Source organism: Marmota flaviventris, chromosome 9 (assembly GCF_047511675.1).
Source record: "Marmota flaviventris isolate mMarFla1 chromosome 9, mMarFla1.hap1, whole genome shotgun sequence".
Taxonomy (NCBI): Eukaryota; Metazoa; Chordata; class Mammalia; order Rodentia; family Sciuridae; genus Marmota; species Marmota flaviventris.
In genome coordinates, this window is record NC_092506.1 from 76,990,997 (window position 1) to 77,008,262 (window position 17,266).

A 17,266-nucleotide genomic window follows, 5' to 3' on the forward strand; every position below is an offset into this window, starting at 1 on the left:
TTTCAAGTTTGGTAAAGTCTTCTATTTATTATTCTGTTTGATATTAAAAGGCAAATTTTAAAAGTTAAGATAGTGATATAAACTTTAAAAATAAAAATCATGGGGAAGAAACATAAAGATTGAAGTGTGTTCCAAATGTTCATGCTGTTGGCTACATGCAAAAGGTTTAACAGTGTCCCACCCTGGCTGTCTGTGCAAAAAGTCTGGGTATTCAGCTTGTAGCTTCCACTTCCTGCCTGTAACATGCCTCCACAATCATAGGAGATAGAAACAGTCAATATCTCAGAGGTTAAGTATCTTGACTTCACAGACTCTGAGATTATTTGGTAGTTTTTTTTGTCTCTCCCCTCTTTTACTCACAAACACTTCAACAGGAAGTGGTGAATGCTCTGGTGGCTCCCAGGTGAAACTCAAGTTCATGGATAACTTTTTAACAGCATTAACATTGTCTGAAACCAGCCCCCCGCCGAGCATTTTTTTTTTTTTTTTTGAGATCATCTTGCTCAGTTCCAGACTGACCTTAAATTCTTTATCCTTCCAAGTAGTCTCAGCCTCTTGAGTAGATGGGATTATTGGCATGAACCCCTGTGCACAGCAGCAGTCTCGAATTTTTTTTGCCTGAGATAGACCTTATAAAATTGCTTTATCCTAGGTGTCAGAAATCACTGTGACCACACTGCATCTTCCAGATAGAAAGTATGGATACCCAAGCCAATGTCTGAGAGCTTGTATCTCCTTGATTTCTCTTTTAGGGAAGAAGTTTGGCAAATATGAACGTTTGAGGTCCCCAAAAATGAGGAGTTCTCCTCACCTAACACTTTGAAAATCTGGGGCAAAAAACAGGGCCTCCTGGGCAGCCTAATGCCTTTGTAGCTCAGGAAATATCAGGGCAGCTACTTCTCCTGAACACTCTCCCTTAAATCCCAGGATTCTTGTATTAAAAGTCTTGATTTTATATCCTAAGATCATAATTAGTAACAGCTGGGCAAATTCATCCTTGACACTTATCTGTGTACAAGGGAAGTTCTAGAAAAAGTCCATGCAGTGTATCAAGAGTCTGTAGAGGCTTTGTGGTTGCATCTTTCATGTTCCAAACAGGATGGGTTGCAGGTGTGGCCTCATCTGCTCTTGCAGTTTACACTGAATATGTGTCATTCCTTTAGAAGCACTTGGAAGGCAGGACCCTCGGTCTCTTACTGGAAAGAATGAGATTGAGGTGAGAAAAACAAAATTATTTTCTTTCTTGTGTGTGTGTGTGTGTGTGTGTGTGTGTGTGTCTGTGTATACCAGGGATTGAATCTAGGGGCACTTAACCACTGAGCCACATCCTAGTCCTTTTTCATATTTTAGTTAGGGATAGGTTTTACTGACTTGCTTAGGACCTTACTAATTGCTGAGGCTGGGGTTTGAATTGCGGAGCCACCTGCCTCAGCTTCCATAGCTAGGAATATAGGCATGCACCCCCACACCTGGTGAGTAAAATAAAATTTCTAAACTAAATCCCTCTCTAAGTGTCAGAATAAAATATATATATATATATATATATATATATATATGTATATATATATTAAAAAATATATTTACTAAAAATCGTATATTGATGGCACCCTCTTTCTATGTTTTTAAAGCAAAAAAAATTAAAAGAACACAACTAAAGATTAGAAACAATCTGAAGCTGAGGATTCATTTTGTTTTATTTTTTTTAATCGATCATTGTTGGTAAGCCTGTGGAGCTTTATTTATGAAGATTAGACAAGGTGATACATCAATACTCTGTACCTGAAAACTAATCACCAACATGAGCAAAACACCCACACTAACCCAATTACCTACACTAACACTGATTGAGCATCCTGAAATGCAATCAAGGAAGAACTGGGTGTGGTCTTCAGGCACTCAGTAAAAGGGCACTCCTGGAGACAAGCTCATTCTTCTCCAGAGCAGAGTTTGAAACTCATCTCGCTGAGGGACATTTTAATCTACCTCCTCTACAACTGGAGCACGTAATCCTGGAGCTGACTTCATACTTACACTTCTGCAACAAGCACTGGTGAAACCATGGACCCACTAGTTAGGTAAGTACACCATTCATAGTGGAACTGTAGTTGCTTTACCAAGCCAAATCAAGTCAAATTTCCTATTTTAAATGATCTTCAAATTAGGTTATCTCTATGAAATGATGCTGTTTCTCTACTTAGTATAAAAATCATTCCTCTTCTGTCTTGACTTGAATATAGTTTGGAATTAAAGTGATATTTAATTTAATTTTGTTAGTTTTGTATCCCTTAGTTGGTTCTATGTATTTTATAAGGACTCAGAAATTAGCTTCCAGATAACTTGTACTTTTGTACTTGTAGATCTAAAAATATATTTAGGAATATTTCTTCCCTCTTATTTCTAGAAATTCAACCACTGTAGAAATTAGAACCCAAATCTTTAGCAAAATAAAATTATAAATGATGCCTTGTTTTCTGGAACAGATTAAAATATTTACATATTTTCACAGTGTGAAGCAGTGTTTGGAAATAGTTTGGGCTTGGTAGAGAGAGATATTCTCTTAAATGCATAATTTATTTGAGTTATCTATTTATTAATTTTTATATTTGGTCATATATTAAAGGAAGTCTATTTTGTCATAGGCAGAAGTGTGCTAGTCAATAACAACTTGAGTAAAATTTTGTTCAGGACTTTTTCTCTTCAAGGATAAATGAATAAATTCTATTGATATTCTTCCCTCAGAAAATGGACTTAGAAATCTCACAAGCCTTCAAGAAAGAATGCACCTGCTCCATCTGCCTGAAGTACCTTATGGACCCAGTCACCATAGGCAGTGGCACAGCTTTTTTTTTAACCCTTTCTCTGCCTTTCCTGGGAACAAGTCCAAACTCCTGCCTGTTTCCCTGTGTGCAGAGAGCCATCTCAACAGAAATATGTCAAAAACAATATTCTTCTGAAGAATTTGATGTCCACTTCCAGAAAAGCCACTCTCAGGAAATTCCTGAGCTCTAGCAAAATGTGTGTGATCTACAAAGAGACAAAGATGATCTTCAGTGAAGAGAACAAGCCCCTGCTGTGTTTGCTCTGCTCCAGCTCTCAGGAGCAAAGGGCTCAGGGACATCCTTCTGTAGAAGGGGCTGCTGAGGAGTACCAGGTAAGTGAATCCCCTAAGAGCACTGTGAAGTGTGAGTGAGGGCACTCAGGGATTATAACAAAGATGAGGATCACGATGATGATTGCCCTGTTTTTTACTGCTTGCTACAAAATTTTCCAAGCATCAAGGAAGAAGCTAAGTGCCAAAGGTGTAAGCAATAAATAAAGTATACAAATATACCTGCCTTAGTGGAGCTTGCTTCTACAGGGCTCGTGATAAGGTGCATGCTTACTTTAATTTTGAGTTTAACACTAAGGCATTAGAAAGTTCTCATTTGAAAAGAGTTACAGGATACTCCAATAATAAATGCAAAATATTTCTATATAGTATGCATATATACTAACACAAGGGATAAAGTGCTTGGAATTAGTGTGGGAGAGCCTCAGAAAATCCCAATTCTGATGGAATTGCCACACTATCTGAAAGCTATATATCAATATCCCTGGCTACATTATATTTTGTACTTTTGCAGCCTGAAATCTTCTAAAATTCATAATCATCAATGGTAAAAAAAGAAGGCATTATAATTTTTTTTCTTCCTACAACAGTAATTATATCTTTTTTGTTGATTCTATCATTGTGAAATGGAAACAAATGTATTTGCTTCTCAAGTGTTTAATGATATATATATATGTATATATATATATATATATATGTATATATATAATATATACATATATTATATATATATATTATATATATACATATATATATCATTATATATATATATATATATATATATATATATATATATATATATACACACACACACACACATATGTATATACATGCACACAAAGGAGAAGCTGCTAAAGCAAATAAGATCATTATGGGAAAAGATCCATGTAAATCAGAAAAATCTAAATGAAGAGAACAAAATTATCAGTCCATGGATGGTAAGTATAAGTCTATTTTCCTAATACTCAGCTTGAGGCAGACATTCTAGAAATTTATCTATAGTCACTTTAACATCATAGTATAAGGATATTAGGCATAGCTTTTCTGGTGGTTTCTAATTCTGAAAGTAAAATTCAACTATGTTGGTCAAACAAATGACCAAGCAGTGTTGTAGGGAGGTTTGAGTTTAAAATTAATTTACTAACCATAGATGAGACTATTGCATATTATGATGTGTGACTCAACTATAAATTATAATTGCTTGCATAAATGCTTTTATATGTGGGAGGATAAATTATCAATCAAAACTTTTTTTCTTCTGATATATTATACACTCATGAAGCAGATAAAAGTGGATAAAAGCACAAAAAAGAATGGCTTGGTTCCTTCCTTCATTATAAAGAATAGAAAAACAATCAAGATTAAAGAGAAGTGAAATTGTGATTTCTGAGAAATGGGCAGATATGAATTTATGGTGTATGTAACATACTGATAAAAGGTACTGGCCAAGAGAGGTTTAACTGGAGGAGGATAAAATCATGCTTCAAAGGTGATCTAGACAACCTATCCCTACAGTGCTACATATATCTACAGGAAGAGCTGATGAGGGCTGAGTATAAGTAACTGTGTCCCACTCTTCATGAGGAAGAAAGACTACATGTAGAGTCTTAAAAAATAAATCAAATGAATTTTAGAGCATCTCAAAAATGCAATGACAAAATTGTTCAAAAGAAGACACACCTCAGAGAAATACATAAGAAGCTGGTGAAAATATCCCATAAACCCTATGTTGAGCTTCTGCAGGTAAGCACTGAGATGAAGGTGAAAGTGTTTTATATAATCTGAGGTTCTCAGTTTTGAACACATTATTTAGTGCCACACCTAAATTTTCACATCTCCTGCGTGATTGATTGGGGTTCTTTCCTCTTTGGATATAATCTAGGTAAAGCTTATCTTTTATTCTGACAGCAAATAAGCAAAATTTATGGAATTTTGTGAGTAGCTGTCCTAGGAAATGTTTTCTTCTTAAGTTATTGTTTTGAAGCTTGCTTTCCTAAGAACCAGAAATAACCATTTATTCATCAACATTCCATTTTTGCCTGCCACTGGACAATATGAAGAAATTTTGGAAAAGCTAATGGTTCCTTAATTCTGTTTTGAATTTGTGGGTTTGAAATGCCCTCATTAGAGACATTATCTACTATGTGCTACCCATGTCCATCCTTCTCACTCTTTTCTCACCCTCTGGGTGCTGAATTCTTCTAGAATTCAGTTTCTTCAATTATGCTTTACCAGAATTGTCCTAAGAGATGAAAATGAATTTATAACAAGGGTTGCTGTGATGATATTTGATACTTACCTGAACTTTCCAAAATCAAAATTCCATCCTATTTCTTAAGAAATTTAAGCCTTTCTGGTTTTCTTTGCAGAACTTGTGAGATCTATTGACAAAGTAAGTTTAGTCTTTAGTGCAAACTAGGGCACCATGTGAGCTATGAAAAAGATCAAGCTGTTTCTAAAGAAGTGAAAAAATACTTTATGTAGATAATAATCAACAGTATGCGCAGGTGTGTGAATATGATTTCCTGTTCCCTTTATCAGAAGTTAGCTTCTCTTTGCCACTGTGTTTGAGGGTTGAGGGCTGAATGCTGACATTCATAAATACAACTCTGAATGATTTTAAATTGTAAATCAGAAACACTGAAGTGCATGGGATAGTTTTTCCTAGTTAGGAAATGAGATTGGCACCTCTGAGAAATGAGTTGTTAATAGATAAATAAAGTAAGAAAGACTCCTGGGAACAGTCCCTTCTCATGAAGATGGAGGCATACTCTGATGAGAAAGGGGTTTCAATAAATATTTTCAGTGGAATGGTTGTTTAGTTCCTTAAAAACTGTGATGACATCTTTCACATCACAAGATTTATGTTCTCTTCCTCCTTACAGGAGTGAGTCAGTGCAGCTGCACATGCCTCATCCTATAAAGCCAGCACTTTCTGCCCAGACCATCATTTGACTGATAGCTCAACTGCTTCCATGGTGAGTATCAGCCCACTGATGGGAACACAGTATAGCACCCTTCAGTAATGATTTTCTGTGGGAAATCTTTAACTTTATTAACCTTTAATATCACAAAAGGAAATGGCCTGTCAATTGGTATCTATAATCACATTTAGTAAACTGGTTACCATGATTAAATAAGAAAAATGTAACTGCAGGCTGGTATAATAATAAATATGATTCAGGGTATAGATACAAAATCACTTAAGTAAGTCAGACAATTATAAATTAGTTCAGAATGTTCTCACTTTAAGTTCCAGTAATGATGGAGATTATTTAAATATTTTCCCTTAAAATGCCTTAGTAATTGAATGTTTCACATGTATCATATTAAATATAATATACACAAATACATTAAATTTAATATATTAAAATTCATGAATAAACATAATATAACTGAATTCACAGAGCAATACTTCATGAATATCAAAAATAAAATGAGTTGGTGAAGTTGAGGCAGTATATATATTGCCATGGTAAACCTAAATAGGAAACAAAGCAAGTGGTTATTTCTTTGGACTTAAAGGCAATGCAGACCTCCACTTCTAGCTCATTAAAGGAGTGAGCTAGAAGTAGGCATGACCACCCTTTTTGTTACAGTGTCCATATTTTTAGCCATGTTTCCATTGTGATTGGGCTCTTGTTTCTGCAGCAGGTGTTCTGGAACTCTTGTAATATACTCCAGCCACAATTATGCATTCTAACCCACCTCTCCTCCCAAAAGAGTTAAAGGTATAACTTCTAATCTAACAGAAATTAGAAGATGATTTTGGGTGGAATATTGTCTTCCTTCCACAGTGGAAATTTTCTTCAAAAATGCAGTAATCAATCATAACATCAAGCTATTTGATGATGTGAGAAGTTTGAGATTTGAGCATGTCCATCCAGACTCATGTTTGAATTCTAATAGATCTAACTATTTTGATGTATGGGGAACAAAGAGTTCCCTGGGAAATATTACTGGAAATTCGATATGAAGGAATCTTTGGACTGGAATCTAGGAATCTGCAAGGATTCCTGGGTGAGGAAGAATGGAACACTGATTGACTCCAAAGACATGTTTCTTCTCCTCGTTGTGAAGGGGGATCATCATCACAGTCTCTTGACCACCTCCCCAATATTTTCTAACTACATAGAGAAACTTCAGGGCTACGTTGGTGTGTTTCTTGATTTTTGAGAGTGGAAGTGTGACTTTTGTGAATGTTCCCAAGTGTTCTCTTATATGGCAGTTCCTTGCTGGCTCTTTGAATTTCCCAGTCAGGCCTTTTACTCATACTGACCAAAAATGACCAGGGATGTCAGGAAACTATGCCTAGGAATTTTGTAATTCAGGCAGCCCTTCCAAGTAAAAGGCAACAACAATATACTTCAGTATTTTTTCAGTATTTTTTACTTGAACCTAGTGTGGTGGTACAAGATTATTAATTCCAGCAATTCTATTAATTCAGGAAGCTGAGGTTGGAGGACCTCATGTTTGAGGCCAGACTTGGAACCTTAGCAAGACCTGGTCTCAAAAAAGAAGAAAGAAAGGAAGGAAGGAAGGAAGGAAGGAAGGAAGGAAGGAAGGAAAGAAAAGAAAAGAAAAGAAGGAAGGTGGGAAATGTAGCACATTGTTAAAGAATCCCTGGGTTTAACTCCCAGTACCATAAAATAAAATACAAAAAGAAAGAAAAAATAGAAGAAAGAAAGAAAAAAAAAAGAAAGAGGTATAAATAAATCAGAGATTTCAAAATTTAAACAGCAGTCGAAGAAAAAAGCAAATTATTAAAATTGTGAAGTTGTTGTTGTAGAACAAAGTATTATTTAATGAAATAATTGTTTTAGTTAAAATGTCTCTTTAAAAAACCTAAGTCATGTAAACTTTCTTGCATCTGACCCCAAACCTCATCAAAATTTTTTACTCTACTTCATAAACCTAATCAGTATGATCTTATAAGTCCTTCCCACCACTTTCAGAAGAGGTAACCAACAGTGGCTATGGTCTTAGGTGAATCCCAGTTATCTAAGAAGAGTACTTGTCTGAAGAATGCCTTTACCTCTAAGGTAATCTAAGTAGCAGACTTGAATTCTCAGCTTCTGAGCTTTGCATACCTGAGAGTTACTGCTCATGGTGATACTAACAAATTTTCCAAAACTTCCACACCAGAGTTCTCTCATAGCTAACTCTGATGAGTTGGGAATTTAGAGTAAATACTTTCAAGCTGTCTTTCTCTCCTAAAAATTCTTTAAATTTACTTTTCAACCTACTTGAGTTTTGTCCAAGTAAAACTATTTATATTTCCTTGGTTAATATATAACTAGAGCAATTGTAATAAGTAATATGAGTAATTTTCATTCTATTCCCTTGTTTTTTATTAGATTTTGCAGGTTTTACATGAAATATTTCTGCAGTTTTATCAATTTTGTAAGTCATAAGTTGCTTATAATATTCAGTATATTATATGCATGCAATAGTCTTCATGCACATAGATTTAATTTTTTAGTGGGGAGGGTGGGTGCCGGAGAGTTAACTCAAGGGCAGTCAACCACATAGCCTCATTTAGTATTTTACAGAATGTCTTACTGAGTTTCTTAGCACCTCACTTTTGCAGAGGCAGATCTTGAGATCCCTCTGCCATACCTGCCAGAGCAGCTGGGATTATAGATGTGTGCCACTACCCTTGGTTTCAAATTTTAATGTATAGCTTTGATAGTAAAACCCTTGATGTAAAAGTCCTACATGTTGTCCCTTTACAACCTTCAGTTCACAAAATAGTTGAAATGTTTTCCACTATGTGCAAACAAATTGCAAAAGTTTCCAAGTGGAAATATTGATCACTACAGAAAAATACCAGAAATTAACATGAATTTATCATGCTTTATCAACTGCATCTCTAAACTGAAGTGAAGTCTCTCAACTCTAGTATAGAGAGGAAAGCACCATTGTTACCATTGTTAATTTATGCTGGTTCTCTAATTTTTCTTTTCTTTTTTTTTTTCTTTTTGTACTGGGAATTGTACTCAGGGCTAATCTACCACTGTATTACAACCCATTTTGAAATGGTCTCACTAAGGTGCCCAGGCTGGCCATGAAATTAGTTTCCTTATGACTTAGTCTCCCCAGTAGTTGGGATAGTAGGCATGCACCATTTCACTAGGGTCTCCAGTTGATTTTGTTTTAAATAACAATAGATTAATTATTGCTGATTATTACTTCAGCATGCATACACATCTCCTCAAAATATGAAGGTACTCTGATGGTCAGAACTGAATATGGGAGAAATTATTTTCTGTAATGAAAAGTAATAGAAAAAAATTACCTGTTTTATTTCCTTTTCAGTCCTGGGGCTAAAACTCAGGAGCTTACATGTTTTGGGCAAGTAAGTCCTCTACCACTGATTACATCTCTAGTCTTAAATTCTAATTTTAAAAATTTCTTTCTTTATTGGTACTAGGGATTGGACAGAGTGTTGCTCTACAACTGAGTTACATCACAACCCTTTCTTAGTTTTTATTCTGAGACATGATCTCAATAAATTGTTGCAGTTGGCCTCACAACTTTAATCCTCTTACCTCAGCTTCCCAAGTAGCTGAGATGAGAGGTGTGCATCAATATGCCTAGCTTACATTTTATTTTTTGAAAGAAATTATTTAATTAAGATTAGAAGTATAAATTCAACTGTTTGAAGTTTCAGGAGTTGGAAGTTGAACACAACAGTGATTAAACCAAGCAATCTTCAAATGAATTAAACTCAATGTTAATTGTCTTTACAGAAGCACATCCATGGGTTGAGAGGCAGAGAGAATATATATTTGGCATAAAAGCTGTCTCTATGTTTGTTACAGTTATGGAGTCAGAGAGACAAAGTGAGGGAGAGATGATCACTCAGACTGATCAGCTAATGTACGTAAGTCTGGAATCATCATAAACATTCTTCTTTGTCCAAATATTGAACTTATCCAAATGATTAAGAAAGTTTCTTTTTTAAAATAAAGATCATGCTCATCTCATCTTGTTCATTTGTGTCAAAACAAACCCAGCCTCTCTATATTTTCCATATTTAGATTGTATTGATAGAAGTTAATAGAAACTTTAAGCACAACTCAACTGAACAAGCAGAGCTGTCCAAAGTTCTTTTATGTTTTTTATTTCCTCATCAAGCAGAAGGATAAGTCTCTCTTATTTCCCTTTTTCCTCTTACCCACTTCCCTTATATTTTCAGTTTCAGAAACATGGATTCAAAGGCCTTGCAAGACTTCCAGAGTGCACTCACATGCTCCATTTGCATGAATTACTTCTTACAACCTGTTACCATAGACTGTGAGAACACCTTTTGCTGACCCTGCCTCTGCCTCTGCTGGGAGGAAGCCCAAACACCAATGTGCTTCCAGAAGTGTAGAGAAATCGCAGAGAAGGTAGACTTCAAAACCAACATTGTCCTCAAGAAGCTGGCTTCGCTTGCCAGATAGGCCACACCTCACTCTCAGAGCAGCTGTGGGGGGCAGCTCTGCAGGACACACAGGGACAAAAAGGGGCTCTTCAGTGAAGTCGACAAGAACTTGCTCTTTGCACCTTGTTCTGAATCAGTCAAACACGTTTTTAACAGCTATAGTCCAGTGTAATGGGTGGCTGAGGAGTACAGGGTGAGTGATGGTCATGAAGCAACTTGGAAACTGAAGCATCCAAATAAGAGAGAAAGATGAGGGCATATGACAGTGGGGCAGATGATCATGCAGATGGAGTTAGTGCTGTTTAGGTATAAATTTCAAGATATAAATAACTTTAAATGTTTCCCAGTTTGATACTATGATCATAACTAAGATGAATGCTCATGAAGTAAAGTTCCCCTAGAAACACTGTCCAAATAACAGGACATGGTGGCCATGCCAATAATCCTACCTATTCAGCACATAGAGGTAGGAGAATCCCATGTTTCAGGCAACTCTGGGCAACTTAGCAAGACATTATTCTTTTTTGGTTTGTGTGTTTAGGGGGCTGAGGATACTTCTCATGGTAAATGCTTGTCTACCATACATTTAACCTTGGGTTCAATCTTCAGTACTGAAAATAAAAATAAACATATTGTCCAAATATGTGAAATTCTGGCAGCAGTAGATCAGATGGGTAGCACTAGGAACATGGGCTTCTTTAATTGCAAGCTGGACCCTTTCATAGTGAGGTTATGTAACAAGTGCCTTGTCAGGAAATGGACTACATTATCTAGGATTCCTTCAAACTGTTATTATTATTATTATTATTATTATTATTATTATTATTATTATCATCATCATCATCATCATTATTATTTGCTTCCCAAATAATAATTTAGACTAATTTGTGAAAATCTGACTGTCTTCTAACTCAAGATTGCTCTACTCTAAAACACTGCTTTTTTATTTTTTCAGTACACAAAGATGAATCCTGCAAGACTGTCTTCCCTAACACTAAAGCCCATGTTTATTTTCAATTTCCTTCTAAAGGAAATTGATCTGTTATGGAAAATGACTCAAGAGATGCAAAAATCTAAATGAGGAAGTTCACAAAACTCACTTCTTCATGGTAAATATGAAAAGGTTTTCTTTGTTTTTATGCAGACTAAAATGATGTTGTCAGCTCAGTTTGAGTTGTCATTGGAGGATAGTATTTTCCTTTCAGAATATGCAGGGATTGCTGGTAATATTACAAATTGACTGGTGAACACAAGCTAATGTGATGAATACTACTAGTATGTGACGTGAGTGAGGCATGACTGGTATTTCCTGTCCAACTTTGGAGTTTTGGATAAATTGTTCCAGACACTGAGGACAGTATTGAACTATTTAGTTTGAAAGAGAAGATATATATATATAATATTTTTAACTATGGCAAAGTTGAGTTATTTAATGTATAATACAGTGTTATATAATATATTCAAAAATCTTCAGAAGAATCAAACAAAGGTATAAAAGAAAAGGCAGAAGATTCATATAAAAGAGGTAAAATAATGCATTAAGAACCCTGAAGAGACATCATAAGGAGATAGCCTGAGATCTCACAGAGGTCTTGATTTAAACAGGAGAGAGGCAAGAAACTGAGAAAGAAATTATCACAAAATGCCATTGAGGTAAAACATAAAATGCTGCACCTGAACTGGCAACCACAACTGCTATCTCAAATGGGAAATAGAATAAACAGCAAACTGAGAAGAAAAGTGGTCCAGGCTCAGCAGATTCAGAGGCTCAGTACTGCATGGGGCTTCATACTTCAGACACTGGCCACCACTAATGGATGATTAATTGGTGTATGTATATATTTTTAAAAGCTTAAATACTTTATATAAATTTTTCTAAAAATTGCTTTTTTGACTATCTAAGTGTGTCATGGAACATAGACACATAGATATCTGTGTTAAAACTTTTCAAATTTTACTTTAAAATATTTTATATCTAAATAAAAGTTAAAAATGTAATATACTGACTTAATTTGTATTTGTGTTTCTATGGCCAGTTTCCTATTCCTCTAAAATGTTCATACATCCCATGAGACAGTTTTGAAGCATTGGAAGCTTACATTGGTAAGTTATCATGAAATGAAGTCAGACATTTTTAAAATTTTTAAAAATTACACCAGCTTGTACATGAAAATCCTATTTTCTATTCCAGGATCCAACCTAGAATGGAGCATTGAATTTACTCTGATGACTCCTTTGGTTTCATTTGAAAGAGCTTTTTTCCTTACTTTTTATGAGTTTCACAATTTCAAGGAATACTTGTCAGGGTTTTTGTAAAAGAACCCTCAATTTTGTTTTGTAGATTTTTTTTTTCTCATGAATAGACTAGAGTTATCAGTTCAGAGAGTAAGAAAACAGAGGCAAAATTCTCTCCTCATTATAAGTATATGGTATCCACATATTCTGTGTACCAAATTAAGTTCATTGGTTATATGAAAAATATATCATTCTGACAGAGGATATGGATAATGATTGAGGCTATAAACTTGTGTATATAGAGAAGGGGCAGAGAACATGTGTAAAATTTCTTTATTTCCTCTCAATTTTGCTGTTAACATAAAATTTCTTTAAAAAGTAGTTAAGGAAGTCAGGACCTAATCAAATATGTTGAATATTTAGGCCTACTTTTTCTTCCATCACGTGCAGGTTATCTGGTCCAATTCCTAGATCCTTAATCCACTTCCAGTTAAGCTTTGTGCATGGTGACAGATAATGGTTTAATTTCATTTTTCTACATATGGATTTCTATTTTTCCAAGAACCATTTGTTAAAGGGCTATCTTTTCTACAATGTATGTTTTCAGTGCTTTTGTCTACTATCAGATAACTGTATTTATGTGGTGTTGTGTCTGTGTCTTCTATTCTGTACCATTGGTCTACAAGTCTACCTTGATACCAATACCATGCCATTTTTTGTTACTATGGCTCTGCAGTATAGTTTAAAGTCTGATCTTATGATGCATGCTGTTTTACTTTTCTTGCTAAGGATTGCTTTGGCTACTCTGAGTCTCTTATTTTTTTCAAATGATTTTCATGATTGCTTTTTTTATTTCTATGAGGAATGTTGTTGGGATTTTAATTGAGATTGTGTCAAATCTATATAATGATTTTGGCAGTATGGCCACTTTGACAACATTAATTATTACTATCCAAGTATATGGGAGATATTTCCATCTTCTAAGATCTTCTTCAATGTCTTTGTTTAGTCTTCTGTAGTGTTTATTGTATAGGTCTCCCTGAGAAGTGGATGCAGATACATAATGGGGGTGGAGGGTGAGAATGGAAGAACTTTGATTAGGCAAAGGGGAGGGAAGGTAGGGGAGGGAGAATGGGGGTAGGAAAGATAGTGGAATGAGATGAACATCATTACCCTGGGTACATGTATGACTACACATGTAAAACAACTCTACATTGTGTACAGGCAGAGAAATAAATGAAAAGATGTGCTCAATATGCATACAAAGAATAGAAATGCATTCTGCTATCATGTATAAGTAATTAGAATAAAAAATAAAAATAGTGAAGAAAATGAAAGAAAAAAAATAGTTAAGGAAATAGTAGGGAAGGAGAAAGGGCCAAACTTTACTGGCTTCACTGAAAAATAGCTTCTTATTGTCGCGACCCCTTGCCCGCAAGGAAGACGCAACTCAGGAATCTTCTTTCAGCAGTTTATTCAGGCCCTTGATATTTCTTCTTCTCCCTCTTGGATGCCCCTCCCAGCCTTAATAAAGCATCTCAAGCCCCAATGCAAAGCTGCCACGTGGAGCTTTCTCATAGGGTGATAAGGGATTACGTGCCAACTCTCCAAAAAAGGAGTTGTTTATCACAGGCACAGTGGAAGCCGGCGCCATCTTCTAATGGCGGCCACGGTCTATAGGAACGGCTCACCACAGTTCCCCCTTCTGTTTTATAAAACAATGCAGGCGAAAGTAGAGGTCCTATCCCACTGTGCAGAAGTGGCTGCAATGTATGGTTCAGTCCTAAGGAGGCGCCTTCCCCAGACCTGATCCCATATCAGCCGACGCCTTTTTTCGTAGGGCGGGGCGTGAACGCGTCTAACCCGCATGCAATAGGACATGCTCTCCTTGAGGTCCACGTCAAGGATCACTCAAGTGCAGTGCCTTGCCTCGCATCCTGCATCATGACGACGGTGAGAAGTAGGATAACACAGGTAGCCTGGTAATGATGACAAAATTTAAGTTGGCAACACAATCCCTAAGCCCCAGAGGAAGGTAAAGAGTCTGTAGCCGAGAAGAAAGACCAGTCCTGAAACCCATCTGCGTGCAATGGTAACAAGACCTGCAGAGTGCAAAGGCTATCCAGCACTGGGAGAGCATAAAGAAGAGGGCATGCCAATCCCAGTGCAATGTGAAAATAACTTGGGGTGCAATGGCCATGCCCAGAAATCACTGTTTAAGATGTGCAAGCCAGATTTGTGGAGAAATGCCATTTTCTAAGGCCGCAAGAGCCTGTACAATCATAGCTTTCTCTTGCGCATGGCGAGCTTTAAGGCGACAGAGAAGCCACAAACAAAGTACAACACCGAAGCAACACATTGCCCCAAAAATGCCTACCCCCACCCACTCTTTGAAGAAGGAAAAAGCAGAAGATATCCAATCGGTGAATCGACCCAAAGTCACGGGATCGACACGGGTACTGTTCAAAACAGCTATCTGGGTTAGTTGAGACTGGATCATGTCTTCCGCTGCCATGGACCAATTTCCGGCCAAATATTCGCCAATGATGCGGGAGGCATTCCTGGAATCATTAAATCTGACAGAGGTTATGCATAAATGTGCACGTTGGTCGACACAACCCAAATGTACTAGATCAGACAACTCCTCAACTTGAGCTTGAAGCAGATCTATCCTTTGATTAGCAGCCAAAATCCCAGATAAAATGTGTTGATTAATTTTACTTTGGGATTCAAGTACGGTGGATGTTTGTTGAATAACCTGATTAATAGTGGCAGCAGTTTGTACTTGGCTGGCCATGGCTACTCCAGCTGTAGCTGCTGCAGCAGCAGATACCGCCACAGCTGTCACTATAGCTGCCGTAATTCCAAAATCTCTACGGGTTCTAATCAATTCAACAATAGGAAAGGATTCTGGATCTGCAGTAACCGGGATCGGGACAAAGGTTGGAATTTTCATAATCACTGCCATAGTCCAGGAGCCATTCCAACACTCAGACAAGTAGCAAGTAACATTAGAACAATTAAGCATCCCCTGTAATGTAACATTAGCCAAAAGAAACAGGAACGGAGATTGGAGACAGACTGCTGCGGAGGGTAATGTAGCATTAGATAATTGTGAATTATTTGCAAAAATTTTAAGCCTCCTACCTCGCTCCGAGTCTTGGGTACTGCCAGAAACATTAAACAGCCAACTTTGGACTCCTAATATTTCCCTGGGGAAACACAAGCGCGGACTAGACTAGCCCAATCTGAGGGAGTCATACAAAATCTAGTAAGTCCCTCCACCTGAGTGAGAGTGAAAGCGGCATCTATGCCATAAGTGCGGACGGATTCTGCCAAGGTTTTAACTATCTTAAAGTCTAAAGGCTCATGATATCTTCCCCTATTATTGTCCTGAAACACCGGGTACGCAAGTCCCATATCTGTATTAACTGTCCTCCAAACTTGCGCATGAAAAGACCTCCCGGAACCTTGGCTCCCCCCCACATACGGGGGTGGGGCAACAGGCATCATATCTTCTTCTAAATTTTCAACCTCCTCCTCCTCAGAATTCTGTTGACCAATATTAGATCCCTCCCCCTTCTTACAGTAGGCATGCGCGCCTTGTGTCTCCTTTTTCTTCTTTTTCATTTTTATCTTATGTAGTTGTTGCAACAATATATCAAGGTCCTCAGAACACTCTGAGCTGCTTGTGTCCTCAGATGTTTTGAATTCGGTCAAGTCTGGATAGAGCCTTCTCCTATTTTTATCTTCAGGCTCTTTTGCCTTCTCACTACTGTTACTTTTGATACTCTCTGCCACTTCACTATGTGATCCTTCAGATTTTTCCTCATGTAGTTGTTCAAGAACGGCCTGACCCTCACTCACAGCTTCTTGGCATTTACCATCTGTAAGGCAACTACGGACCATTTTCCAAAGGGGTATCACCCCACCCTCTAATATGCCCTGCTCAGAAGCAAAGTCAAGATCTTTGCCTAATTTATCCCAACTAGGTACAGTAAGGCTGCCCGAAAATGCAAACCACGGTGCAGCGATATCTATCTTCTGTAAAAATCTCTGTAAAGTACTATGTTTCACTTCCAGGCCCTTGGAACGTAACAGGCCATCTAGGGCCAGGAGAAGCGGACTTGAAGATGCGGCACCCATGACACAACAACAAAAGAAGCACAAAAAACAAAAGCGAAAGTACACAGTGCAGCTGCAATAAAATGTAATGCTCTCTCTTTCTTTACAGAGGAGCTGCCCCGCTTTGGTCGCGGATCCCACTTACCTGGGACTAACCCCACTTTGGTCGCGGATCCCACTTACCTGGGACTAACCGGTGCACCACCCCTGACTGCTGAAAGTTCTGGTTCCCGGGTCTCGGCACCACTTGTCGCGACCCCTGCCCGCAAGGAAGACGCAACTCAGGAATCTTCTTTCAGCAGTTTATTCAGGCCCTTGATATTTCTTCTTCTCCCTCTTGGATGCCCCTCCCAGCCTTAATAAAGCAT

The 17,266-nt window shown here is 37.2% G+C and overlaps 1 protein-coding gene and 1 long non-coding RNA gene across 5 annotated transcripts; one reads left to right on the forward strand and one right to left on the reverse strand.

Moving 5' to 3' along the window:
- The first annotated feature begins 1,105 nt into the window (after nt 1-1,105).
- LOC114080933 (uncharacterized) lies at nt 1,106-12,642 on the forward strand. 4 transcript variants are annotated; one of them, XR_011708591.1, is made up of 8 exons: nt 1,106-1,216; nt 1,940-2,075; nt 2,740-3,151; nt 5,995-6,087; nt 9,862-9,991; nt 10,311-10,503; nt 11,494-11,647; nt 12,575-12,642. It is a non-coding gene; the product is annotated as an uncharacterized lncRNA (long non-coding RNA). The 4 variants fall into 4 exon arrangements; XR_011708589.1 differs by lacking the exons at nt 11,494-11,647; nt 12,575-12,642 and having other exon boundaries at nt 10,311-11,358; XR_011708590.1 differs by lacking the exons at nt 11,494-11,647; nt 12,575-12,642 and having other exon boundaries at nt 9,934-9,991; nt 10,311-11,358.
- Nucleotides 12,643-14,230: 1,588 nt separating this feature from the next.
- On the reverse strand, nt 14,231-16,271 carry LOC139706900 (endogenous retrovirus group K member 13-1 Env polyprotein-like). Its single transcript, XM_071616596.1, has 2 exons — nt 15,151-16,271; nt 14,231-14,752 (listed from the first exon to the last, which is right to left on the reverse strand). Exons 1-2 carry the CDS (start codon nt 15,799-15,801, stop codon nt 14,681-14,683), a joined length of 723 nt encoding a protein of 240 aa, XP_071472697.1. The 5' UTR covers nt 15,802-16,271; the 3' UTR covers nt 14,231-14,680.
- Between the last annotated feature and the right edge of the window lie 995 nt (nt 16,272-17,266).